General features: G+C 45.5%; 1 protein-coding gene across 1 annotated transcript in view; it reads left to right on the forward strand.

The window, feature by feature from the left end:
* CSMD2 (CUB and Sushi multiple domains 2) overlaps window positions 1–28,000 on the forward strand; it is a 275,213-nt gene that overhangs the window by 127,409 nt on the left and 119,804 nt on the right. Inside the window, 6 exon segments of the mRNA XM_070362524.1 lie at window positions 1,940–2,127; window positions 13,084–13,278; window positions 14,408–14,524; window positions 17,248–17,361; window positions 26,594–26,689; window positions 27,795–27,998. Of these exon segments, the coding sequence (XP_070218625.1) occupies window positions 1,940–2,127; window positions 13,084–13,278; window positions 14,408–14,524; window positions 17,248–17,361; window positions 26,594–26,689; window positions 27,795–27,998 (914 nt within the window).

A 28,000-nucleotide genomic window follows, 5' to 3' on the forward strand; every position in this document is an offset into this window, starting at 1 on the left:
TCTGGCCCTGGCCTGCCTCTCCCCTCAGTTCCCCAACGCAGTCCTAACCCTGAGCTCCAGCCAGACTGAACTACTCACAGTTGCCAAGACTATTTCATACTTCGTGACTTTGCTTCTGCTCATCCCCTCACTGTGACTTCCTTTCTCCTCCTTGTCCAATCCCTGAGGATCTTCTAATGCCCCAACACAAACTTCACTCCCATCCTCCCTGATGAACCTGGTGCTGTGTTCCCACTAGCCTGCACAGACTTTAGACTTTGTTGTCTTCATGTCTTCACTTCCTTCCAATCCAGAACCTTCTTGAAGAAGGGATGGTGTCTGACATGCCTGAGTCCTGGGCATCTTGCACAGTGGCCGGCATGCTGCGAGTGCTCAGATAAAACCCCATGGTTGCAGAGACACGAGGGCAGATGGAGGCCTTTTGGAAATGAATCCAAACTGACTCACTCCCAAACCCTTGGTGACCTTTGAAAGAGCAGGTGGAGCAACTGAACTACGGGGGCAAGAAGCCCATACCACCCAGCCGTGGGGGGTGACCCTGCACTGCCAGCAGTGTGAGAGGGCGCTGTGTAGCAGGGAGCCCAGTGCGTATGTGACTCCACGTCTAGTCCTCCCAGATCCCCTGTCTCTCTGCCAGCTCTATCCCCACCTTTGTCCTAGAGAGTAAATGGCCTCCTGTCTCTGCCATGTCTTAAAGGGTAGAAGCACCATTTGGTTCTCAGTCCAGCCAAGTGGAGGATCTAAATATCCCAACCCTGGGTTGTGAACAAGTTGGCATCAGACCACTGTTCTCCGCAAACCCATTTACTTCTGTGGTTTCCATCTTGGCACCCTTGGTTGGCACCAGTCGCCTTTGTTGGGTGTATACCTAAGAGCGGAAGTGCTGCACTGTGGGGCAGGCATGGGGCAGCATAGGGCAAGCATAGGTTCAGGTCCAGCAGATACTGCAGGACAGTTTCCGCAAGTGGTTGAACCAATTCACACCCCGGCCGGCAGGAGGTGAGCGTTCCAGTGGCTCCACATTCTTGCTGGTCCTTGGTATTTCCCCTCATTTTCATTCAAGCCATTTCAGACACTCAAGAACTCTAAGGCTCAATTTGCTAAGCTAAGAAGGTTTGTAAAATGGGTTGTTTTTTTTTCGTAGACCAAGGTCAGGATTTCTTAGAAAGAGACACCCGTGGGGGAGCCAGGAATGGGGTGAGCTGAAAACTGGCTGGGGGAGGGGGGAAGTGAATGAAGCGAGGGTCCTTCATGAGAATGAGCCCTTTCCTGCCAGTGAATGGCTCCCTGGGTGGCTCTCACCCCTCAGAGAAGCGGGTGCAGCTTAGGACAGTGTAAAGAATAGTAGAGGCAGGTAAGAGGCCTGGCTTCTGGGCCTGCTCTGTGGGTTCTGACCACTCGATGTGTAGAGCTGATAACTGATTTTCCCTTCTGTGCACAGTGTAGTGAATATAGACAACAGTGTTGTTATAATCATCAAACTTGGTAATAGGCTAGATCTTAATTATTCCAACCGCTAAAAAGAAACGATAATTATATGATGTGACAGAGGTGCTAATTATCACTACAAAGGAAATCATATAACAATATATAAATGTAGTCAATCAGCATGTTGTACCCCTCAAATTTATATGCCATGTCAAATATAGTTCAATTTTTTAAAACACCTTCTTTTTTAAAAAAAAAAAAGAGGGTGTTAGGCTTTTGGCTCCAGCTTTCTGGACCCTGATGCTAGAATCTGGCGCTCTGTCCAAGCCTGCCTTGTCCATCTTCTCTCTCACTGGGAGGTCGGGCGGGGCCAGGAGGTCTCAGGGATTGGGTGCCTGGGGGCTGGAGGACTTGCTGTGTTGGGGGCCCTGTCCTTTGGTTGAGCCCGAGGCTGGGTACCAGCCTTTATGTGACCTCAGCTGGGTGGGGTCGGGATGTGTTTGTTCCCCAGCTTTAACTTGGAGCCTGGCTACGACTTCCTCCATATCTACGACGGACGGGACTCTCTCAGCCCCCTCATAGGAAGCTTCTACGGCTCCCAGCTTCCCGGCCGCATCGAAAGCAGCAGCAACAGTCTCTTCCTCGCCTTCCGCAGCGATGCTTCAGTGAGCAACACCGGCTTTGTCATCGACTACACAGGTAAGGGCCAGGGGGGCGGGCAGAGATGACGTGGGCAGGGCCAACCACACCTGGCCAGGGATGGGGGAGGCGTAGTGTGGTGAGGAGAAGGTTGGACGGGGTCACGGGGAGCCTGCTGCCACCTGCAGAGCCCCTGCCTCTCTGTGGCCCTCGGAGTGGGCCCTTGCACCCAGCTGCCCCAGGCCCGGGAGAAAAGGGGCCTCGCTTTCTTCTTGCACCTCGTTTCTGTTTTGACATCACGACTCCCATTTACACCCTTTTCTACAAAGGTCAAATCTAGATCTTCTTCAGTCTCATAACTTCAGCCCAAGCGATCAGCTGGCGTCTTCAAGGCCATGCCCCTGCATTTGCTGAGGGTTCTGATGTGAGGCTCAGTCTCTGTCTCTACCCAAAGCCTCCCACCCTCCTGGGTAAATGCAGGGCCCACCCGAGTCCTGGGGTCACAGTGCGTGGATCTCTGTCCCAGGGGCACTCCTTGGCCATCCTCTGGCACCCTGTCATAAACAGGACACTTTCGGACACTTTTTTTCATCTAATTTTTATTTTATATTGGAGTGCACTTGATTTACAGTGTTGTGTTAATATCAGGCGCCCAGCAAAGTGCTTCAGCCACCTGTATATGTGGGTCCCGTCAGACTCTCCTCCCATGTAGGTCAGTACAGAATGACATCCCTTGATCACATTTTCTCATCCCTCCAGCTATCCCATCCTTTTGTTCTCATTCCACTTTCAGATTAATGAAAGCAAGCTGAAGGATATGGGGGTCGAGCCGGGGTCAGCAGATTTTTTTCTTGATGGGCCAGACAGTAAATAGTTCAGCTTTGTGAGCCATGCAGTCTATATCACAGTTACTCCGTGCTACTGATGCCACTATGGCACAAAAGCAGCCAAAGATGGATCAGAAAGGGATGGGCATGGCTGTGTTTGCATAAGAATCTGCTTACTGACGCAGGCCTCGGTCCCTGCCTGGGCAAGAGCATTGACATCAGATCAACTGGGTACAGGGCTCATGTTTACTCCTTAAGGACTTATTGACCAGAGACATATTAATGTCTTTTGTGACCCAAATGTTATTGACTGGAGTGTTTCAATATACACTTCTTGTTGTTGTTCTTCTTCTGTTGCTCAGTCGTGTCCGACCCTTTGCAACCCCATGAACTGCAGCACGCCAGTCTTCCCTGTCCTTCACTGTCTCCCAGAGTTTGCTCAAACTCATGTCCACTCAGTCGATGATGCCATCCAACCATCTCATCCTTTGTCACCCCATTCTCTTCCTGCCCTCAATCCTTCCCAGCATTTACATAGCAAATCACCAGCCACAGGTGTTTGTTTCTGCAAAAATCCCCGGATCAATAGTGTGTATGGCCTGGAGCAAGTTACTTAACCTCTCCAAAACTCTATTTCTGCATCTACAAAATGATGGTAGAATAATTTCTACAGCACAGAAACGCACTTGATGAATCCATGCATGAAAGCCCAGGTCTAGGACCTGGCACCTTGCAAACATTCTGTAATATTCCAGTTGTAGCAGCAGCAGGAGAAATATTCCAGGTTCTCGAGCACTTCACTTTCTTCTACTCCATTATTCTGTTTGACCTTTTCTTTTTCTCTAATGATCCCAGGCGCCATTATCCAGATCCTAGCTCCATCTTTTGCTTGATTTGTGAACTTGGTTAGATATTATCTCTTGGAACCCATTTCTCCAGCTATAAAATGGTGATCATAATAGTTATGTTGCAGAAGGTTAAATTAAAAGATATTTTATACATATAAATGAAATGTAGGAAGATAGTGCCCAGGATGGACTAAGTACTCTGGAGATTCTCTGGAGATGATGGAATTTGTTATTGCTACTGTAACCCAAGTTCCGCCAGACTCATCAGCCGGTGTGTACAAATGGGGTCACAGAACCAGTTAAAATTTTAAAAGTTCCTGGCTCACGTCCCCCACTTGTTTAATGTGGGACCTCAGCAACCTTTTAAAGTGTCCCTTCATTAAATATTTGTGGCAACTCCTGGGAATAGTTCACACGCGCTCACAAATAATCCGAATCATAATAGTGGTGAACTTAGTAGTCTGCCAACAGCCAGCTGTGTCCTGAGCAGTTCGCATCCATTGACTCACCGAAATCCTCATGACTCTCAGTCACCTGCTATGTGTCAGATACAATTCTCAAAGATGCTTGGGGCACAGGTTAGAGAAAGTTTTGCCTGTGGTCGTCTTTCCTCGTGGGACTGGCCTGGATTCTCTTCCATCCTGTCTTCTTCTCAATAACCACCATTTGGTAAACCTCCTGCCTTCAGTCGCCACATGCTGATGTCAGAACAAATGCAGTCACAAGTTGTGGAACGCCAGCAGGAGGCATGTCTTAGGTTCAGCCAGGACCCCCATTACTCCGCCCACCACCGTCCTCCCTGCCGTGACATCATCTTCACTCTTTATTGTTCATTTCTTTAATTACACTTTCATCAGTACCCTTAATTTTCCTGCTCCCTGATCCTTCAGTCGCATAAACCTTGCACAACTGCACCTTTTATTAAATTCCGTCAAGTGGCTGAGCACAGCTAGAAGTCACCCAAATGTGGCACTTGGAGCCACCCCAGCCAGGCCTTCGCAACAATCAGAGTAACATCTAGCTTGTCCCACCTGAGTCTTCTACATGGCAGGGATTCTAAAATTTTACCCCAAATGTCACCATTTTTAACCTTCTTATAAGATGACTGCATTTCATCATCCCTGAGCTCAGTGGCTACAGGGTAGAAACTCCCTCAGCTTCCTCCCTGGTCCCCTTGTCATGACAACCTGGCTGTGGTCTCCTCTCCCCCAGGTCTTCTCTACAAATCCACGTGCTACACCCACACTTCTAGGTCCTCATTCCCAAAGAAGCCCCTTCCCTGTTCAGCTGTTGGCCTAAGACCATATCTGGAAGGGTCCTCAGATACAAAACAAAGCTCTGGGGAATAGGGCCTTCCAAGCTGCCACCCGAGCCTGCCAAGCAGCCAAAGGGGGCCAATTACTGGGGAGGGGCAAGGGGAGAGACACAGCCCACAGTGCACCTTCTGCCACCTTATGAGGATCCGCGGTGCAAGTGCCAAGTGGGTGTGTCCGCTTGGGGTGGGAGGTACCTGGTGAGACCTGGACCTTCCTTCCTTCTCAGATTACACACCTCCAAATTTGGATCACCCCTCTACTGTGTCCCAGCCCTCTTCACAGGTAGCCCATTTGGTGGAACCCAGGGAGATTCCATGGTCTCCTTCTCCATATCCCTGGGTTCCTGGAATGGGTCTACTCTGCTACTGGATCCCAAGAACTTGATGATATCCCCTCACGTTCAATATCTATATAAGGGAGATCACCATCACTTATCACCTCTATGGCCTTAAACAAGTTACTTAACTTCTCTGAGAATCACCTCCTTGTCTGTCAGAGAGGGACGGTGGTACTCCATGAAGAGGTTGTTGTGAGGGTTGGTCAATCAGCACAGCCCCTGGCAGTGGGGTCGACAGTAGTTGGCACACACTTTGATCTTTGCTCTTCCATCCCATTGCCTTTCTCCTCCTGTGTGATAGATATTTCATTTGTTCTGCCTTTGTCTGGAAGATAGAACCTTTGTTCATTGAACTAGCCTGGTAGAATGGGACATATATTTAAAATATATGAATATTTGTGATTTGTGCATGCGTGTGTCCTGTATACTTCTCCAATCCTTGGCAAAGAATTTAGATACTCTACACTCTGCAAATCCGTAGAACACCCTAGGTTGAGTTGGTAGCCCACAGAGGACTTGCACATTGAGGCAGGTGTGGATTTTTAGGAAAAGAATAGTTGGCCACATCTATCTAGAAGCCATCTTCTGTCCAAAGGCAGAATCCTGTCTTTTAGAGAGATCCAGGGCTCCACTAATGCTAAGGATCTGGGTCTCCATGGAGCCGTGGTTTCAATGGTTCTGCTTTGGGAGGTGTGAGGATCCACCTCAAGAGAGGTTGCCAAACTCAGCTGGGCTTAACGCAGTGAAAACCACTCTCTGACCCAAGTCAACCCCTCTTTGATCCAGGGTGAACAGACCAGGAGTCTTTCCTTATTTCCTGCCAACTTCCTAAGGGAAAAGCAAAAACAATTTGGTCCCATCTTAGTGAGGGATGATTTAGTTCCTATGAAGAAACTATTAAGAAGAAAAAGGAGTAATTTATTATAAAAAGGTGAAAAACAAAAACACTTAAACCAACTTGAGACAGAAAGACTTTATTATAAGAAGAAAACTAACAGCTGAACTGATTTAAGCCAAAGAGCACTGTATTTTAACAATATGGATGACAAAAACTCTCTCTCACTTAGCATCAAAATGGAATACATTTTTTAAAATATAAGAGCCCCAAGGGCAGGAAGCGTGATGTCCCAAGGGGATTACAGTCAAGGTGGGAGAATCGGAGGTTGAATGGGAGGATGGTCCTCCTCCGCCTCCAGAACCACTCAACCTGCTCCCTGCTCCTTTCTGAGTATTTGCCACATTCACTTTTCTTTGTAGGTTAGTTTTCTTTGCTTCTCCATTCTCCTAGGAGAGCAGGGCTGCCTCCCTCTTGGCTTTGAATCACTTCCCGATTTGTATCCCAACTCCCAATCCCAAAGGAACCCCCAGATTGACAAGTTTAAGTCAGCGGTCCCTGAGCAGTATCATAGGATTAAACTTTTGCATAAGGGGCAAGGGACCATCAGGCATTTTGATTCATTTTCTCACTGAGTATTTTTTGAGCACCTACTGTGTACTAGACACTGCTACAGAGGCTGAGAACAGAGCAAGGAACAAAGCAAAGTCCAGGCCCCGTGGAGTTCACATCCTAAGCTCACAGGCATTTCTACTACAATGGAACGTTGGAGGTCCACCTATCTAAGGTGAAGATGGGTGGGTGGGGTGGGATCGTAGGTGTCTCTGTTCAGTTGCTCCCGGAAGGTGGCTGTGCTGTCTTGGTCATCTCTGGGCAGCCCTTCTAAGAGATGACTCTGAATGCAGTCATGTCAGCTGTGTATCTCTATTACCCCACGCTCTGGTGCACTTCTTATCTGAATGCAGCCTCCTGGGTAGTTTCTCCATCTGCTAGAAGGATGTAGAGGGAATGAGAATCCTGTCTTTTGAACACAGTTTTGAAAAACGAGTCCCAGGGAGGTTTTGTGTCTTTTTCCAGACCAGAAAAACCAGTAAGGTGGTTGGGAGGGACCTTTATTCTCATCTTCCAGCAGGTGTGGTGGTTTCCTCTTGGGCCAGGACAGGCTAGGACATCCATGCACATGTCTAGAAACCATTCATTCACTCAACAAATGCTTATTAAACTCCTACTTCATGACATGCGCTGTGCTGTATGCAGAGGATACAGCGGTGAGCAAAAGGGTCACAGTCCCAACTTGAGGGAAACGTGAAGGTGAGGGAACAGACAATAAATAAGGAGACAAACAAGAAGCGAGAAGCATAAGAAGTGAGGGAAGAACAAACTACCATAAGAAAGAGAAATGGGGAGCCCGCTTCAGAATGGTGAGGGCCTCACCGAGAAGAGACCTAAAGGTTGAGAAGCCCCCTGTGTAAGAGCAGGGGTGGAGAGGGTCTCAGACAGAGGGAAGAAGAGTTCAAAGCAAGTGTTAGAGAACCTGAAATAACTCAGGAAATGCCAGGATGAGTCAACTTTTCCAAAATTTACTAAAAAGTACCTATTTTCTCTTTCAAGCCCTTAAAAGTAACACTTTAAGCCTGAATTTTCCTACCAGATTTCCGTATCTGCTCCCCCGACTCAGCTCTGCCCTAGTCTTTCTAAATTCAAGATCTCTTCATTCATGCTTACTTTCAACTTAACACATGTTTTTCTTCAGATTTTTCTAAGTGTAAACATTTTTCAAATAATGAATACAGTATTCCTTATAACTATTATAGCACTGGATAGCAAGACAAATAAAATATTTAAAAGAGAAGACAGAAATTACTGATTTTGGAATCAGAGCTCACTGATAATCTACTATCATATCATCATTAACTAATATTGATGTTTTTAATACATTGAATATTTCTATACCTTTTCCAAGTCAGAAAGGAGAGGCATCATGTGTACAATATGTTCTCCTTCTAACTTTTTGATCCAGCAATGTCATATTCCTGGAAAATAAAATAATGTATGCTCTCTTTTAGAATCTTATTTGGAATAATCATTAAAATTAGAATAATTTTGTTTTTCAGAGATTCTATCTGGATTATGTGCCCTTAATGCCATTTTATGACTAATAGAAGAACACATTGATGTATAGTTTTATGGTGGAAAGGATAATGAATTAAAACAATAAAAGTAAGATGCTCTACAAAAATAAATATATAAGAAAAGTAACACATGTTTATTAGAAAAATTCAACTAATACAGAAGCATTTAAGATATGCTCTAAAAACTTAACATCTCCCAATACTTCCATTCCCTAAAGTACCAGTATAAATGGCTTGTTATCTCATTCCAGATATTTTATATATATACATATATAGAGAGAGAAAGTAATATAAATTCTATACCAGAGGTCAGCAAACTTTTCTGTAAAGGACCAGAGAGTAAATATTTTAGGTTTAGCATGCCAGATGGTCTCTGCTACTATCAGTTCTGCTGTTATAATGCTAAAACAGTCATAGACAATATGTAAACAAATGGGCGTGGCTGTGTTCCAATAAAACTTTATTTACAAAAACAGGCAGTAGTGAGTCAGTGAACTGCAGTTTGCAGATCCCTGTCTATATGAATGGGGATCACACTGTATATAATCTGTAATATGGATTGGGTTTTCTTTTTTGAGCTTTGTTTTGGGTTTTGCCCAACAATAGATCTTGGGCGCCCTTCCATATCAGTATTCAAAGACTTTTGCTATTCTTTCTACTTGATCTTAGCCAAAAGGCCAAGAAGTGATTGCTATTCTTTCCAAAGGTTGCTTACATTTCAGTGGATGGCTCTAATCCAACTTTGTTAAACCAATTCCTTACTGTTTGGGTTGTCATTTTTCAATATTTTGCTGTTGCTGCATTTGGAAACAGGCCTTATCTATTAGGACAAAAAGAATCTGGTTCTTTTAATTTTCTCATTTTGGAGGGCTTGGGGCTTATTTGTTATTATCATCATGATGTTTTAGTCATTTAGTTTTATCATTCACAGCTGAGCTCTGGTTTGGCAGCCTGAAGACCTGAGTTTGGTATTAACTCTACCTCTTAATAGTTGAATGGCTTGGAAAACTCATTTAGCCTCTCTGATCACCACATTCCTCATCTATAACCGGAACAGAAGCATACCTGACCCTCCCTACTGCAGAGGGTATTGTGAGGTACAAGCAGGATAACAGATTGGAAAGTGCTTTGAAAATTACAAAACGATATTCCTGTGTAAGAAGCTATCATCATTATCATTAGCCTTGTCGTTATTATTAATGTGACAGTGCTTGGAATGATGAGTTCTTCTTGCTCTGACATGTGAGCAGTGATAGAACAGAGTCTGTAGTTGGCTCACTGATGTTGATTTTCTAAGTCTAGAGGTGTTCAGCCAATCAACTCAGCATCCATTTATTAAGCCCTATTACATGCCAAATAGAGTCAGCCCTAGTGCCAAGTTCTGTGCTAGTTGCCAGGGTTATGAGAAGAATAGATGATAGATCCCTGTCCTTTAGGAGTTCAGAATCCACTGGAAAGAAATGCACTTACCCGACCTACCAAGATAATCAAGAAAAGAAAAATGAAATTCTGCCAGAAAGAAGGCAACATTCAGGACATTTTCTCAGGAGAGTATGACATTGAAAAGTGTAGGAATTTGCCACACACAGAAAGGAGGAAAGGACTCTCTGACGTAGAGTAATGTTCTGGGCAGTCATATCCAGCTGGGGATGCCAGTGTGGCAGTTACCCAGAAGCGCAGTTGTTTAGAAGTCTATTCTTCTGTGAAAGAAATCTGAAGATTTTCACCCAAAGCTGTTGAAGTGTCTCCATCTAGGTTCCTTGTGTCTTTCTGCTGTATCATGGCTACGTGGCTCCCGTCCTCCAGGTTATCTCAGGATCCAAGGTGGCGACTGGAGGTCCATCCACCACATCTGAGTTCCAAACTGTGGGAAGGAGGAATGGAAGTAAAGGAAGGGTCAATGAATATTCTCTCAGCTGAGTCGCCTTCCCTTCAGCAGTCTTTCCAGAAGTCCCACATGTATCCACTTTGTTGTTCAGTTGCTAAGTCATGTCCAACTCTTTGCGACCCCATGGACTGCAGCACACCAGGCTTCCCTGTCCTTCATTATCTCCCAGAGATGCTCAAACTCATGTCTATTGAGTCAGTGATGCCATCCAACCATCTCATCCTCTGTCACTCCCTTCTCCTCCTGCCCTCAGTCTTTCCCAGCATCAGGGTCTTTCCCAAAAAGTCAGCTGTTCACATCAGGTAGCCAAAGTATTGGAGCTTCAGCTTAGCATCAGTCCTTGCAATGAATATTCATGGTTGATTTCCTTTAGGATTGACTGATTTGATCTCCTTTCTGTCCAAGGGACTCTCAAGAGTTTTCTCCACTTAAGAAATATTTATTGAGTGCCTATCATATGCCAGGCACTGGACTACAGCAGTGAACAAAACTGGAAAACTGCCTTCCTGGAACCTACATTCTAGTGGAGGGAGATAGAAAGAAATTAGGTAACTATATGGTGTATGAGATAGTATTGAGAATAAAGCAGAGAAGTGCAGAGAATAAAGCAGTGAAGGGTGATGGGGAGTGCTGGGGAGAGGAATATCACAATTTTAAAGAGCTGGCCAGGGGACTTCCTTGGCAGTCCAGTGGTTAAGACTCTGTGCTTCCAGTGCAAGGGATGTGGGTTCAAACCTTTATGTCATGTGGCGCAGCCACAAAATTTTTAAACTTTTTTAAATTAAAAAGAAGAGTTGGTCAGAGAAGTGTCACTGAGAAGGCGATATTGAGCTAAGTCCTGCAAGAAGTGACAAGGGAGCCATGAGGATGGGAGAATGCACACAGAGACCAATGTGATCGGACCAAAGTTAGCAAAGGGACAGTAGGGATCAGGGTCACAGAGGGCCGATTGGGGCAGGATGTGCAGGACCTTGGAGACTTGTAAGGACTGGGGCTTTTACTCTGAGTGATTCGGAAGGCAGTGATCTGTCCTGACTGTGTTTACTACTCTTTGACCAGATCTAGCTGCCTGGGAGGCTGGAAGGTATAGATCTTAGCTGGTGCCTTGATATTCTGGATAAACCCTGGGTTCCGTTACTTAAAAGGATCAGGTGGGAGGAATGAATTTTGGGTGCCACAGCTTTTTCTGCCTCATATGAGCTATGTGAACTTGGTTCCAAGTTACTTAAGTTTTCTGAACTTCAAATAATATTTGACCCACTGTGAATTTATAAAAGAAAAGATGAAGTATAAGACTTGGTGATGTTTCCCTGTATCTTTGCAATTCACAAATGGGTCACCCAGTATCAGTTGCATTCTGGCCAGAGACGCTAAGCTTTGGGGAAGGACAGATTTGATGTGGGGGTCAAGATGATACAACACAGGGCACATGAGGGGTCCTCTGTTAGGCAAGGGACCATTTTCTGGATCCCACTTGAGTTTAAACTTAGCAGTGTGTCTGGAACTGCTCCACCCTAAGCTCTAGGCAGAGACAATGAACAGGGCCATCCCATCATCAGGGCACAAATGCAAGCTTCTAGAAACCAGGAGGCTCCATGCTGAGGGTGAAGGCTCAAAGCTGAGCAAAGGGATGGACTGTGCCCAAGTACTGACCTTCACCATCGTGACCTGGTCACGACTGAGATATAAACCACGGCGTGTCAGTTCTCATCAGTCAGAGCAGCGTGTGCCTCCCCTGAGAGCAGTGAGTCAGGGGTGAGAGGGCCTCGAAAGTGCAGCAGGAACTCCCTCCTTGGAGGGTCAGGGCAAGAAAGTGGAGAGAAGAAGGGAGATTTCACTCTTCAAAAGGACGTCTAGCCCTACTTTCTTTTTTTTAATTTTTAATTTAATTTTTATTTTATACTGGAATATAGTTGATTATGGGTTTCCCAGGTGGTGCTAATGGTAAAGAACCCACCTGCCAATGCAGGAGACATAAGAGATGTGGGTTTGATCCCTGGGTCAGGAAGATCTCCTGGAGGTGAGCACGGCAACCCACTCCAGTATTCTTGCCTGGAGAATCCCATGGACGGAGGAGACTGGTGGGCTACAATCCATAGGGTTGCAAAGAATCATCCATGACTGAAGCAACTAAGCATGTACACATTGTTGATTTTACAGTATGTCTTGGTTTCAGATGAACAGCAAACTGATAGATACGCATATACATACACCCATTCTTCTCAGATTCTTTTCCCCTGTAGGTTATTACAGAATATCGAGTAGAGTCCCCTGTGCTCTGCAGTGTGCTTAGTCGTTCATCATTTCCAACTCTACGACCCCATGGACTGCAGCCCGCCAGGCTCCTGTGTCCATGGAGATTCTCCAGACAAGAACACTGGAGTGGGCTGCCATTCCCTTGTTTTAGTTGCAGTGGTATCTGTTATCCCAAACTCCTCATTTATCCCTCCCCCACAACTCCTCCCCTTTGGTAACCATAAATTTGTTTTCATAGTCTATGGGTCTGTTTTGTAAATAAGTGTATTTGCATCACTTTTTAGATTTGACACCTTAGTGATATGTGTGGTCTTTATCTTTGTATGAATTACTTTTCTTAGTATGATCATCTCTAGGTCTATACATGTTGCTGCAAATGGCATTATTTCACTCTCCAGTCCCAGTTTTTAACCAAATTTAGAGAGGTTTCCAGATCTGAATAGACCTGTCAGTCCCCAATCCCCATATCCTCCATAGCTAATCAGTGTCAGGGTCTCCCCACAGGTGCTGTGCCCTGGAATTAGGCCACTGATGAGCCAGCTCTCTGCGTATATGTGTTTATTTTTCTTTTTTCCAGAAAACCCACGAGAGTCCTGTTTCGATCCCGGTTCCATCAAGAACGGCACGCGAGTGGGGTCCGACCTGAAGCTGGGCTCCTCCATCACCTACTACTGCCATGGGGGCTACGAGGTGGAGGGCTCCTCAACCCTGAGCTGCATCCTGGGCCCTGATGGGAAGCCAGTGTGGAACCACCCCCGGCCAGTGTGCACAGGTGGAGGAACGTGGGGCTGGGGCAGAGGCAGCGAGGACGCACAGAGAGGCGGAAGGGGCCGGGGGCTAGGGGAAGGGCAGGCGGGACATGGTCCTCACAGGAGGGCTCCCTGGGCTCACTGTGAATGAGAAAGGCTGGCAGTTCACCAGGTGTACCAGTCCCTGTCGACGTGGCATCCCTCTCAGATCACACAGTGTCCTTGTGCTGTGCTTAGTCGCTCACTCGTGTCCAAGTCTTTGCAACCCCATGGACTGTAGCCTGCCAGGCTCCTCTATCCATAGGATTTCCCAGGCAAGAATAATGGAGTAGATTGCCATTTCCTTCTCCAGGGGATCTTCCCAACCCAGGGATTGAACCCGGCTCTTCTGCATTGCAGGCAGATTCTTTACTGTCTGAGACACCAGGGAAGGGGAGTTTAAAAATGACCCTGAGATGGTTCCCTGTCCTAGGGAAAACCCCTGCGAGTTCATATGGTTAGAACTAAGGCCACTGGGGTGGGCTAATTCCATGGGCATCTGGGTTAGCCATGGGACCCTGATGAGAGGGAGCGGATGGAGTGCCAGAACATTGGGGGCATGGCAGCCACTTAAATTGAAATGATAAGAAGGCCCCTCACCCAGGTGAGAAGGGCTGGCTCTGCGGTCCACCCCTTGTGGGAGTGGGCACCATGGCTGGGTCACGTGAGCTGTCTGTCCCCAGTTGGCTATTTCGGGGAAGCCTCCACTCCTTAGCCATGCAGACACTGACTGCCCAGACCCAGACGTCAACCGAGAGGCAGCAGACCATGTCCAGGTCCCACTGGTACCAGCAGAGGTTCCTGAAGAGCTCCCCAAGGCTGGGCCTCCAGGGGCCATTGCCAGCATCACTGGTTAGAGGGCAAGGACTGGCAGGCACACAGGAGGGCCCTTGATAGCATCAGGGTGGGTTTCAGGCCATGTGCCAGGCCAGAGATGGATGTGCTTGGGTAGGACCGGGAAATGTTCCCAGAACTCCCTCCTCCACATTAGTGGCTCCTCCACAGAGCGTCCCCACCAGGCCAGAAGCTTAGGCTGGGAGTGAGCAGAACAGAGGCGGACAGCTGGTGAGAGGCCCCCAAGGTCACCTGGCCTCTACCTGATTTCTCTTTCAGCCCCCTGTGGGGGACAGTATGTGGGTTCAGATGGAGTGGTCCTGTCCCCCAACTACCCTCAGAACTACACCAGTGGACAGATCTGCCTGTATTTTGTCACCGTGCCCAAGGACTATGGTATGGATTTGTTTTGTGTGTTTGTTTATGTTTTCCAACTGCTTCCAATTCTCAAGCGCTTCCCAATTGCATCCCAATCCCACTCTCAACTGTATGGCTCCTATTGGGAAATGAACGGAGCAGTCTGAAGCGGGTAGTGAGACCCACTGGAACCAAGGGGTGGGGTGATTAGAGAGGAACCAGCCAAGACAGAGAGAAGGGGGGTACACCCAGGCCTCCCTAGCACAGCCCGGGTATGAATGGAGGCGCTGCAGCCCCAGGCTGCCTGGAAACCCAGGAGAGAGTGGCAGCAGGGCAGGGAGAAGTGAAGGAGTGGGACGGAGCTGGGCTTGAAAGTACAGGGGAGGAAACTGGGTGCCACGTTATCATTGGTAGGATGAGCAAGAAAAAAAATGGAGGAGTGGGTCAGTGCCCTGGGAAGGTAGAGGAGCCTCCAGATTCCAAGAGACCCAGGCAGAAAGAAGCCAGGCTTGTCACCTGGTTGGCAGTGGGCTAGTTAGGAGTCCAACAGCCCTGGAGGATTCAGGAAGTTCTTGAGGGGCACAAGCTGGTTGTACCTGGGCAATCAGTGACCAGCTGGACTGCTTTCTCCCTGAATCTGCTTGTCGGAAGAGGAACAACTGTTTCTAAACAAGGTTGGCATTGGTAGGGTAAAGGGCATCTGTATGTCCTGACCATCTACAAGAGAGAGGGGGCAGCCCGCAGAGAACTGGCTGCTTACTCCCAAGAGACAGGATGGAGTAAGCATGGGGCAAGGCTGATCATTCACTAAACACTAATTTAACACCTCCTAGGGACCTCACACTCTGCTGGGAACCAGAGCTGCAGAGCTGAGACAGATGTGTTTTCTGCCCTCTGTAAACTCACAGCCTCATCTACTCACAGCTCCCACCATCTGGCACCACCAGCTCCACGCCAGCACCTGCACATTTGTGTGTGTGCACACCCGCTCCCCAACACACTAGTGTGGCAAGAGCTTGTGACTTGTAGAGTCAGAGCTAGGAAAGTACTGGAAGGTTCTCCAATCCCACCTGCCACCCAGTGCCTAGTCCCTAACAGGTGGGCATGCAGAGTATACTTGAATTTCTCCAGAAATAAAGAGCTCATGCCCTTGTAGGCACCCAGCCCCAGGCTGAGCAGTCTCCCTGAGCTGAAACCTGTACCTGAAGAGCTGGTTCTCGGCAGGGTCATGACCTGTCCTGAGCATCTTCTCTTTGTTAGTGATGCTAAGCCCAGGGATGAAGTGCAGATTTTTATCTTGGGTCTGAAATATTTGTCCCAAGCCTGAGTCCTTCTTTGATCCCCTATCTAAAGTGGCTTGCCTTGCTCTGTCATTTTTTCCCCATTTCCTCTAAAATTCAATGCTATCTGAAATTATCTTGTTTATCTATTTGCTTAAGTGTTGTTATTTTCATTTTTGACTGCCTCTTCCCACTAGAATGCAGTGTGTGAACCTTGCCCATCCGGTTCACCTCCATAGGAGAGAGCATGGAAATACTTCTGCCATCATCCCTTGGTCAGTGTCCATTTTCAGGATGCTGAAACAGGCTTTCCCTCTTGCTCCTCTGCCCGTGAGTTGAGAGCTCAGAGTCTCTAACACCACTCACCGCTATACTCATCATTGCAAATGCCTTTCTTTCCCCCAGGAAGTCAATTCCATGGCCCAAGTCCCTCCCCGCTCCAACATGCAACACACACAAACACACATGTGCACGCACACCTGACTTCCTACATGCTCAAGGCTTGAACCAAAATAGAGAAAGACTCACCCTGGTACTTGCTCTCAGATGCACCTGGCCAACTGGGAGATAAGTGCCAGCAGAATTTACCAGGGTCTGAAATGGAGCTGTGCCCCCCATGGCCCCACAGTGTCAGCAACCCCACCCCTCCAGCAGTGACTGGCAGAGATTCGACAGTTGAGGAAAGAGCCTGTATTAGCCATCAAATGGCAGAGTCCTTAGGCCTTACCTGAAAAAAGGCTCCTCAGGGCCACGGTCCACCAGCTTTTCAGCCCCCTCCCATGAGCTAGCTGGCCTTGTGGAACTCGCTTAACCTATGAGCTTCAGTTTCTTTGTTTAAAATCGGGTATCTGGAAGAGTCAGGATTCAAGAAGATCATATGCATTGCAAGCATGGTACCCGGCACACAGTAGGAGCTTCAGAAAAGTCACTTTGCCTCTTCCCTTGGATCTGCCAGAGGGAAATGAGGTAGAGAGGTTTGCCTAACCAATGCAGTTGCTCCTTCCTCAGAGAGGGCTGCTACGCTTTCCTATTAACTGTGGGGGATCTTGTAGCCAGGGGATGCCCTCAAAGGCTAGATCTTTGCAGGAGAAATGAAGGAAAATATGGGGTCCCGAGATCAACATGGAATACGGGGATGTTACGGAGAGCTCTTCCGTGTCCTAGAGTAGCTGCTGCTGCTGCAACCTGAGAAGGAATAGGGTTTAGCCTGGCTGCTGGGTGCAGCCCACCATGTCATCTTGACCCCTGTGGGAGAGTTCTGGTTGGGCCTTTCCCACCTCCCCGTGTCCCTGTGCCCCGTGTCCAATCAGCCAGTGGAAAGGCTCAGCAAGCAGTTAGCCCCCATGAACCAACAAGCTCCATTGAGGCGGCCCTGCCCCTTGGTCCGGGGCCCCCAGCCCACCGGGGCTTCCCCCACCCGTGAGCACGGCCGCCCCGTCTTCCCCCTGAGATCTGCACACCGCGTCTCTCTCTGCTCCACAGTGGTGTTTGGACAGTTTGCCTTCTTCCACACGGCCCTCAACGACGTAGTGGAGGTGCACGACGGCCACAACCAGCACTCTAGGCTCCTCAGCTCCCTCTCGGGCTCCCACACAGGTAACCGGGGCTGGGCCGACAGTGAGGGTGGGGCGGGGACATGGAGGGGAAGGGGGCGTGGCCACAGGGGAACCACCCCTTTGTGCCTGCGGCTGCTAATATCCCCACGTAGCAAAGAGCTTCAGTTACTCAGCCATTAAAAAGAATGCATTTGAATCAGTTCTAATGAGGTGGATGAAACTGGAGCCTATTATACAGAGCGAAGTAAGTCAGAAAGAAAAACACCAATACAGTGTATTAACGCATGCAGCTGCTGCTACTGCTGCTAAGTCGCTTCAGTCGTGTCCAACTCTGTGCGACCCCATAGACGGCAGCCCACCAGGCTCTGCCGTCCCAGGGATTCTCCAGGCAAGAACACTGGAGTGGGTTGCCATTTCCTTCTCCAATGCATGAAAGTGAAAAGTGAAAATGAGTCGCTCACTCGTGTCCGACTCTTAGCGACTCCATGGACCACAGCCTACCAGGCTCCTCCATCCATGGGATTTTCCAGGCAAAATTACTGGAGTCGGGTGCCATTGCCTTCTCCAGTATTAACGCATATATATGGAATTTAGAAAGACGGTAACATGACCAGACAGCAAAAGAGACACAGATGTAAAGAACAGACTTTTGGACTCTGTGGGAGAAGGCGAGGGTGGGATGATGTGAGAGTACAGCATTGAAACATGCATATTACCATATATGAAATAGATCACCAGTCCAGGTTCGATGCATGAGACAGGGCGCTCAGGGCTGTTGCCCTGGGATGACCCTGAGGGATGGGATGGGGAGAGAGGTGGGAGGGGGGTTCAGGATGGGGAACACACGTACACCCATGGCTGATTCATGTGAATGTATGGCAAAAACCACCACAATATTGTAATATTGTAATTAGCCTCCAATTAAAATTTAAAAAAAGAAAGGCGCTTCAGAGGGTAAACTTCACCCCAGGCTGTGTCTACACCCCACCCCAAGTGGTGTAGCGTTCCCCTGTGGGTTGACATTGAGACCGAACATGTTTTTCTAATTATAAACACGTTGCATTTTCATTGTGGAAAACTTATAGAGGCAAGATAATTGCATAAAGGATTAAAATAAAAACCACCCAGAAAGAACCACTGAGAAGACGGAGTGTATCTCCTTCCAGTCTTTATATCTACTTAATCTTTTACATTTTTTATTGAACATAACAATACACATACTTTTATTAAAATGTTCACTGTGAGCATTCCTCTTTATTTTCCTCTATAATAGGATTTTTAAATCCTGTATAATAGTCTATCATAGTTATTTAAAAGTTATGTAATGAAGTTATGTAATGAATTCTCAATCAACATTTAGATTGTTTCTTATTTTTCACTCTCATGAATAGTAATTCAATATAGTATACATATATTTTTGTATACATCTCTGTTACCTTAGAATATCTGGAGTTGGAATTGCTAAGTTAAAGGAAATGTGTGATCTTTAAGGCTCTTTATAAAGATTGTTAAATATCGCTCTCTAAAGTTATTGCCACTTTGTTCCCCAACGTATAAGGCATGTTTTATTCTCACAAAAACTAGGTAATTAAGAAAATGAAAACATCATTTTGAAAAGTAAAATTGGTATCTCATTTTTTAGTTTGCCCTTTTTAAATCACTAGTTAGGTTAACCTTTTATAAGGTAACTGTTGGCCCATATGGTTTTTATTTGTGAATATACTTGTAAGTTATTGTTGATTTTTCTATTAGCATTTGTTTTTTCAGTATTTAGTAAAGTTCCATATTATTATAAGCTATATATATCACATGCCATATAAACCTCTTGTCTATAGCATATGATATAAAAACCTTCCCTTACAGTTTGTCATTTGCCATTTACTTTTCTTCAGGGCATGTTTTAATGTCAGAAAATCTAAATTTACCGTCTAAATCTATCAGTGATCAAAGATCAATCCATCTTTTATAAGTTTCTCCTTCACCTTTCTGATGACTAAATAAATATTCCTCTGTGTTTTCTTTTACTTCTTTTTTAGTTTCATTGTTTCTTTTAATACCTCTGGAATTTATTTCGATTTATTATTTGAAATAAGGACTATTTAACCAACATTCTTGCAAATTTAATCAGTTTCCCTAATGGAATTTTCAAAGTGCCAGATTTACATATATTTTTATAAAGTTAAAGGTATGTTTCTAGACTTTTTATATATTTCCACTATGTCTGTTTATTCTATCAGTATCAAAAATCTTTAATTAGTATAACATTACAATAATGCTTAACACTATGATAACTTTAAACATATGGTACTGTAAATTCCTGTTATCATTCTTGGTTTTGAATTTTTATTGCCTATTCTTACTTAATTTTCCCTCCAAATAACTTTTAGAAATATTGCATCAGAATTTTCATCAGAATTCTAATAAACTTATAGATTAATTGGAGGAGAACTTACATCTTCATAATAGTAACTCTATTTCCCATCAAGAATATGGTATGTCTCTCTATTTATTATTTTCTGAAAGAAAAAAAAACCCTCTGGAAAGGTGGTATCATTTTCATTTTGGCAATATACATTTTTTTTTAACTTTATACCTAGAAATTTCAAGGAAATATTTGCTGTTGCTACTATAAGTGAGTCTTCCCCTTCCCCCGCTGCTGTTATATTTTCTAACCAGTCTTTGCTGGTATATTAAAAGACTGGTATTTGGAGTGTATTCATCTTGTAAAGTCATTGACCCCTCCATAATTATGCTAGCACTACCCAACGATTCTCCTGGGTCCTCTAGGCAAGAAGCAATATCATCTGCAAATAAATCTGTCTCATTATTTTATCTCTTCTCAGTGGTTTTTCTTTTCTTTTCTCCCATGGTTATTGGTCTAATCAGGTATATTACCTTAACATCAACATTGATATTTTATGTTAGTAAAAAAAATCCATTTTGTAATTATTTTAAATGTAACACCATAGCTTACATAACATCCTATGATAACGTTTAGTCTCCTTTGAATTAGTGGTTATACACAACAACAAAATAATCTGAAGAAAAACGGGAGAGATATCATAAAACAAAAGCAGAGGATAATTAATTGGAAAATAATAACAAACTCCACAGACTGAATGCTATATTCATTGTTGCCCTTTTTTCTCAACTGGACCAGAGGTTTTATAGTGTTTAGTTTGTTTTGTTTTATTTGCCTCATTTGATTTTTTATTGCTTCTATTCAGTTCAGTTCATTCGCTCAGTCATGTCCAACTCTTTGCAACCCCACAAATCGCAGCACGCCAGGCCTCCCTGTCCATCACCAACTCCCGGAGTTCACTCAGACTCACGTCCACCGAGTCAGTGATGCCATCCAGCCATCTCATCCTCTGTCGTCCCCTTCTCTTCCTGCCCCCAATCCCTCCCAGCATCAGAGTCTTTTCCAATGAGTCAACTCTTCGCATGAGGTGGCCAAAGTACTGGAGTTTAAGTTTAGCATCATTCCTTCCAAAGAAATCCCAGGGCTGATCTCCTTTAGAATGGACTGGTTGGATCTCCTTGCAGTCCAAGGGACTCTCAAGAGTCTTCTCCAACACCACAGTTCAAAAGCATCAATTCTTCGGCGCTCAGCTTTCTTCACAGTCCAACTCTCACATCCATACATGACCACAGGAAAAACCAAAGCCTTGACTAGACAGACCTTTGTTGGCAAAGTAATGTCTCTGCTTTTGAATATGCTATCTAGGTTGGTCATAACTTTTCTTCCAAGGAGTAAGCATCTTTTAATTTCATGGCTGCAGTCACCATCTGCAGTGATTTTGGAGCCCCAAAAAATAAAGTCTGACACTGTTTCCACTGTTTCCCCATCTATTTCCCATGAAGTGATGGGACCGGATGCCATGATCTTCGTTTTCTGAATGTTGAGTTTTAAGCCAACTTTTTCACTCTCCTCTTTCACTTTCATCAAGAGGCTTTTTAGTTCTGCTTTTTCTGCCATAAGGGTGGTGCCATCTGCATATCTGAGGTTATTGATACTTCTCCCAGCAATCTTGATTCCAGCTTGTGCTTCATCCAGCCCAGCGTTTCTCATGATATGTCAATTCTTCTGTAGACTTTATTGTTTTCTAATTAATTGACCCGTGTTTCATAAAGTCTCTCCTTTTTTTTCCTTCATTTTGTTCTTCTTGTTCTAACTCTCTGAATTGAGAGTTTTGTTTGTTATTTTCTCCATGTAGTAAAGAAGCATGTTTACAGCATATCAGTTCATTTCAATTCAGTTGTGTCCGAATCTTTGCAACCCCTTGGACTGCAGCATGCCAGGATTCCCTGTCCATCACCAACACTCAGAGCTTACTCAAACTCATGTCCATTGAGTCGGTGATGCCATCGAACCATCTCATCCTCTGTTGTCCCCTTCTCCTCCCACCTTCAATCTTCCCCAGCATCAGGGTCTTTTCCAATGAGTCAGTTCTTTGCATCAGGTGGCCAAAGTATTGGAGTTTCAGCTTCAGCATCAGTCCTTCCAATGAATATTCAGGACTGATTTCCGTTAGGATGGACTGGTTGGATCTCCTTGCAGTCCAAGGTACTCTCAAGAGTCTACTCCAACACCACGGTTCAAAAGCATCAACTCTTTGGCGCTCAGCTTTCTTTATAGTCCAACTCTCACATCCATACATGACTACTGGAAAAACTATTGCTTTGACTATACGGACCTTTGCTGGCAAAGTAATGTCTCTGCTTTTTAATATGCTGTCTAGGTTACAACATATATATTCACATTTAAACATAGTTTTGGCTCCATGCCATAAATTTTGATATGTACTGTTTTCATCATCATTACTCTCTAATAATCTGTGATCATGATTTATTCTTTCTGCACAAGAGTTATTTAAGGATATCTCTCTTCTTTTCCCCCATGAACTTGGATATTATTATTTTTACATTTAAACATTTGTGTTAATTTCTATTTTTATTGCCAGTCTGTACCATTTCTACTCTAGAGATTAAATGAGGTCATCTCAGTAGCCAAAGACATTCTTTTTAATTCCCTAAGTATCTGAGAAGAATGTGTGTTCTTTGTCATGTAGAAAGTCCACATAGAGGGAAAAGGTGAGCATAGGCTCTATGGTCACCCTTTTGTTGTTGTTCAGTCACTCAGTCCTGTCCAACTCTTTGAGACCCCATCAACTGAAGCACAGCAGGCTTCCCTGTCCTTTACTATCACCCAGAGTTTGTTCAAATTCATGTCTGTTTAGTCGGTGATGCCATCCAACCATCTCATCCTCTGTTGTCCCCTTCTCCTGCCCTCAATCTTTCCCAGCATCAGGGTCTTTTCCACTGAACTGGCTCTTCGCATCAGGTAGCCAAAGTATTGGAGCTTCATCTTCAGCATCAGTCCTTCCAGTGAATATTTAGGACTGATTTCCTTTAGGATGGACTGGTTTGGTCACACTGCCTGGTCTCTATTCCCAGCTTTCCCACTTGCTTGGTCGGTGCCTGCGGTCATAGTGCTTGGCCACTCTGAGCATCAGTTTCCTCAAGTGTGAAGTGCAAAAAGTAAATGTTCTACTCTTAGAGTTACTGTTAGGATTAAATAAGCTATGTAGTCGCCATTAGATACTCAGTTTTATTGTTCAAACCCAATATATTAGTGGTTTTCAATGAAGTGAAACAACCCCACACATACACACTCAACCAAGAAGGTAAATTGGGATTTTGGAGGGTAGGGATTTGGAAGGTAAATCGGGATTGCTTTCAAAATCTCATGATAGATAAAAGTATAACCATAGATATAGAAGTATAGTATGCTGCTGCTGCTAAATCGCTTCAGCCGTGTCCAACTCTGTGCGACCCCATAGATGGCAGCCCACCAGGCTCCCCCGTCCCTGGGATTCTCCAGGCAAGAACACTGGAGTGGGTTGCCATTTCCTTCTCCAATGCATGAAAGTGAAAAGTGAAAGTGAAGTCGCTCAGTCATGTCTGATTCTTTGCAACCCCATGGACTGCAGCCTACCAGGCTCCTCCATCCATGGGATTTCCCAGGCAAGAGTACTGGAGTGGGGTGCCATTGCCTTTTCCGGAAGTATACTATAGGTACAGGTAGAAAGATAGGTATACATATGGAGCCTATAGACAAATATGGATATAGAAATAGAGATAGATAGAGATGTAAATAACCGATGGAAATAGAAACAGAGTTAGACATAGATGATTGATAGACGGATGGATGGATGGATGGATAGATAGATACATGATTAATAGAACTATAGGACGTATATATATTAATATCAACATCCTCAGATTGTCTCTTATGTAGAGAAAAACTGATGAGGAGCCACTGGTGATGATGGGAGTGAACTGTGTCCCTGTCCCTAAGGCTGTCAGGGGAGGAAAAGAAAAGCTTGAGGACCGCTACTCAGCGGTCTTCATTTTGTTTTTCTACTTGATATGTCAATGAGAACATTGTGTGAAAGTATCTGCTACCACAATTGTGCTATCTTGCTGTCTTTTTTGTGTTTGTATATGTTTGCCTCATTTATCTTTCCTCATTTTCTTTGAGAGTCTTCTTCTTTTAAAAAGGAAGTTTACTTGTTTTATCAGTGAAGCGTGTGATAACCTTGTTTTGTTCATTCTGGGGTTTTGTTTGTTTTGTTTTGCTTTTGCTTCTTCACCCTTCCATTCATACCTGACCCATATCTCATTCCCAAATTTTGTTGATATATCCATGCCTTATCAGTGTTATTAGTAATTATTTTCTAATTATGGACTTCTTTCCCAAGAACAAGGTTCTCCGTTTGCATTTAGTGTTGTTACCTCCCTAACAATAATTAATTGGGTTGGACTACGTTTTGCTAGTTGTCTTTGTCCCTGATGCCTTTTGATTTCCCCACTTTTGTTCCTTTTTTAAAAGTCAGGCTCCTGACTGCAGTACTTTCTGTCACCTTGCATGTATGAGAATGTCTTTCCTTTGATGTATTGTATAAATGACAACTTGATTATAAATCAAATTATGGGTCAGCAACTTATTTCAAAACCACAGTGGTTTCTTTATTCCCATAGTTAATGTTATGGATGAGTTGATGTCCAGTCTAATTCTTTGTCCTTGTAGGCAATCCATGTTTTTCTCTTTTAAAAACCTTTCATATTTCTCTTTATTTTTAAAATTGAAAAGGCTAGCAGGACGTGTTGTGGTGGAAATCGCTTTTCATTACTTAGATGCAGCCCTTTGTGAGCAGTTTCACCTAAAACCTCAAATCTTTCTTAAGCTTAGAATGTTGTCTTCCTTCTTAAATTATTTTTTCTCCTTCAGTTTCTCATCTTCTCTCTCTAGAATTCCTAATATATGCATATCGGATTTTTTTCCCCCATATCTCTTCCATGTAACTTGTCATTCCTCTCATTAGTTTAATCCCCTCGTCCTTTTTCTGTGGATTCTGGAAGAATTTCCCAACTTTAATCTCCACTTTTCTGTTTGATTTCTGCAGAATCTAGTTCTATGTGGTGCTGCTGTCATCTCTCTGTGGCCTTTATTGATCTCAGATCTGACCTTTGACACATTTCCTCCTCTACTTTCAGAGACACAATGCTAGAATTTCATCTTGTGACAACTGCGATTGAAAATCTTCTGAGATTTTTCACCTGTTCTTTGTTGTAGTTCACATAAAGATATTTGCTTTGACTTCTGTGAGTTCTCTTCCCTTAAACCTTTGGAATCTTTTCTTATGTCCAGGGATTTTACTGTGAGCTTATCCCTGGAGATGGAGATTGCTATGTCCAGGACTGAAAGTTGAAACGGGATCAGGGAGAGATTATGGAGGTCCTTCTCCACATATACCAGGTGGCTCAGACAGTAAAGAAACTACCTGCCATGCAGGAGACCCGGGTTCAATCCCTGGGTCAGGAAGATCCTCGGGAGAAGGAAGTGGCTACCCACTCCAGTATTCTTACCTGGAGAATTTCATAGACAGAGGAAACTTGTGGGCTACAGTCCAGAGGGTCACAAAGAGTTGAACATGACTGAACGACAACACTTTCACGCCACATATATCCAGCTGGGAGTATGGAAAAGTTGAGTTTGTTCTGCTCACATTTATTGAAAGGAGGAACTTAGAGATGGTGGTGAAAATCAAGAAAAGCTTTTCTTCAAGAGTTTCTTTTTGCTTTGGCAGCCAGAAGTTAGCTGGGGAAGTAACTCCTAGGCTCAGCCATCTGAGACCTCTGTAAATCTAAATGTGTTGTGAAAAAGGGTCTCTAATCCCCATGACCAAGAATATCACATGGGCTTTCTGGAAGCACTGCTGGGCCCTAAATGTGCCTCCCAAAGCCTCCTTGGCTGGTTCCAATGTCAAACCCTGCTGCAGTAGAGATATAGCCCGGCTTTCTGTTTACAGCCCTGCTTCCCTTCTGAGGGTGGGTCAGCAGACATTCCCAGGGGTCCCTAAGGTTGTGGAGGGGCAGCATGCAGAGTGGTCTTGCCATTGCCCATCACCCCACTTTCTCCAAGAGCTTCCACAGGAAGGTGATGGTGAGCAAGACTCCACCTCACGGTTGCAGGTCCATCTGGACCACGTCAAGCAGAAGACACACATTTTTCTTCTGATATAAAGGCTGTTGGGCTTCCTTAGCTTCCTGTGCCTGTGCAGACTTTCCCCAGTGTATACGCCCTGCTTTGCCTGGTATAGTCCCAGCTTTCATTTGGTTGTCTCAGAATAATAATTATTAATAACATGCCCTTTGACTCTCAGAAGTGCCCTAGTGTGAGCAATAAATTATATGATCTCTCTGGTTATCAGTCATTTCACAGGGCATCTGGGAAAAGCCAGGGATGCTCTCTGATGATTACATCACCCTCCTTCCCAGAACTTGGGGCCTTTTTGCTTGTTTGTTGTTATCAGATTGACATCAGTTTTCTAAGTAAACCACCAGTCACTTTGGTAATGGCCAATCTCCCCGTCCCTGTGGGTCAACATGTCTTTAGAAGCTTTCTCCTTTCTAAGAAGGTCATTTGATCCTTCTTAACTTTTCTTTCTTGATCTATAGACTGTGGGTACTGAGTGCTAACCTTGCATTGATATAGGTCAACATAAGACGATAGGTGTGAGAGCTTTCTGTAAACTTTAAAGTACAGTATAAATGTGAGGTTTTATTTCAGGAAGACCTGGGAGGTGGAAGGGGTTGCTATGTGGGGTGTGGGTAGCCCTTCTGTCCTGGCCTGGATATTACCTACCAGGCCCGACTGACTGCTGGACTCACCATCTTCCTCTTCTCCTCATCCCTTATCTTGGCAGGAGAATCGCTGCCCTTGGCCACCTCCAATCAAGTCCTCGTTAAGTTCAGTGCCAAAGGCCAAGTACCAGCCAGAGGCTTCCACTTTGTTTACCAAGGTATGCAGGATGTGATGTGGGAGGTGTGAAGGCAATCTCCATCTTCGGGGTTCAAGGAGAACAGGGACCTTTGACCTCCCCCCAGTCTGAGCCTCATTCTTATGGTGTTTGTGGAGCAATTCCCTGAAATTCAGTTGAATTTTATACATTCAATATAGACAATTCTTGGACCCAACTCCATATTGGATAAAGGGAGAAATCAGAGAAGGGAAGCTAATTTGTGCCCTCCCCCACTCCCCATTGTGTGTCACAGTCCTCATGGCATTGAGAGGACCAGTCCAGGCCTCTTACCTAGACCTTCTCCCATGGAGTATGGCTTTGTCTGCAAGGCCTGTAAAGGTCCAGGAAAAACATGGGCTTTAAAGTGAGCTGGACATGGATTTGAACCCCAGCCCTGGCACTGTCTAACTGGGCACCAGCTACTCCCCCTCTCAGAGGCCCAGTTTGCTCACCTATAAAATCAGGGTGACCATGTCACCTCACAGAGTAGCTGGTGCGAAGCGGGTAATCAGTGTCTGTTCCCCTCCTTACGGCCCTGAAAGGCCAAGTCTCGGAGCAGCCTAGCCTTCCCCTGCAGGCCCCAGCCTCTCTTTGCTAAGGAGAGTGTCCACTCTCCTGGGGCTCGGGTTCCAAGTGAGGTCCTGTATATTCCACTGCCCAGAACGAGCTGCACTGCCCTAAGTAGGGGTAATCCTGCCCCGGAGACACCCTTCCTAGGCCTGGGGGTCAAAGGTCCTATCGCCCCCTGTAGGTGGGGAAGGGAAATTCAGGTCTGTGAGAGCAGGGCCCTGGGCAGGGTCCTAGGGGACCTCGGACCCTACTGTGCAAGGGGCTTCGTTGGGAAGGCGAAGAGCACAACTGAGCCTAAAGGCTCGGCCTGTGGCTCTTACTGTTTTCCGTAGTTTACAGAAGCTGTGCTACCTGGCATGTCCGACTGTATTTCAGGAAGATGGGCTTCATCCTAGAAAGCCCCCTACTCCCGTCCTAAGGGAAAGCACGCAGAGCCTCTCAGAGTCCCACCCCATTCCAGCCCCGCGATGTGTCCATTCCCAGACCCGTTTCTAGAGGGGTGAGGCCTGCCCCTCAGCACCCCTGTTCCCTGCAGCGGTGCCCCGAACCAGCGCCACGCAGTGCAGCTCAGTGCCAGAACCCCGCTACGGCCGGAGGCTGGGCAGTGACTTCTCCGTGGGGGCCATCGTCCGCTTCGAATGCAACTCTGGCTATGCCCTGCAGGGCTCCCCAGAAATTGAGTGCCTCCCCATTCCTGGGGCCTTGGCCCAGTGGAATGTCTCAGCACCAACGTGTGTGGGT

Source organism: Bos mutus, chromosome 3 (assembly GCF_027580195.1).
Source record: "Bos mutus isolate GX-2022 chromosome 3, NWIPB_WYAK_1.1, whole genome shotgun sequence".
Classification (NCBI taxonomy): Eukaryota; Metazoa; Chordata; class Mammalia; order Artiodactyla; family Bovidae; genus Bos; species Bos mutus.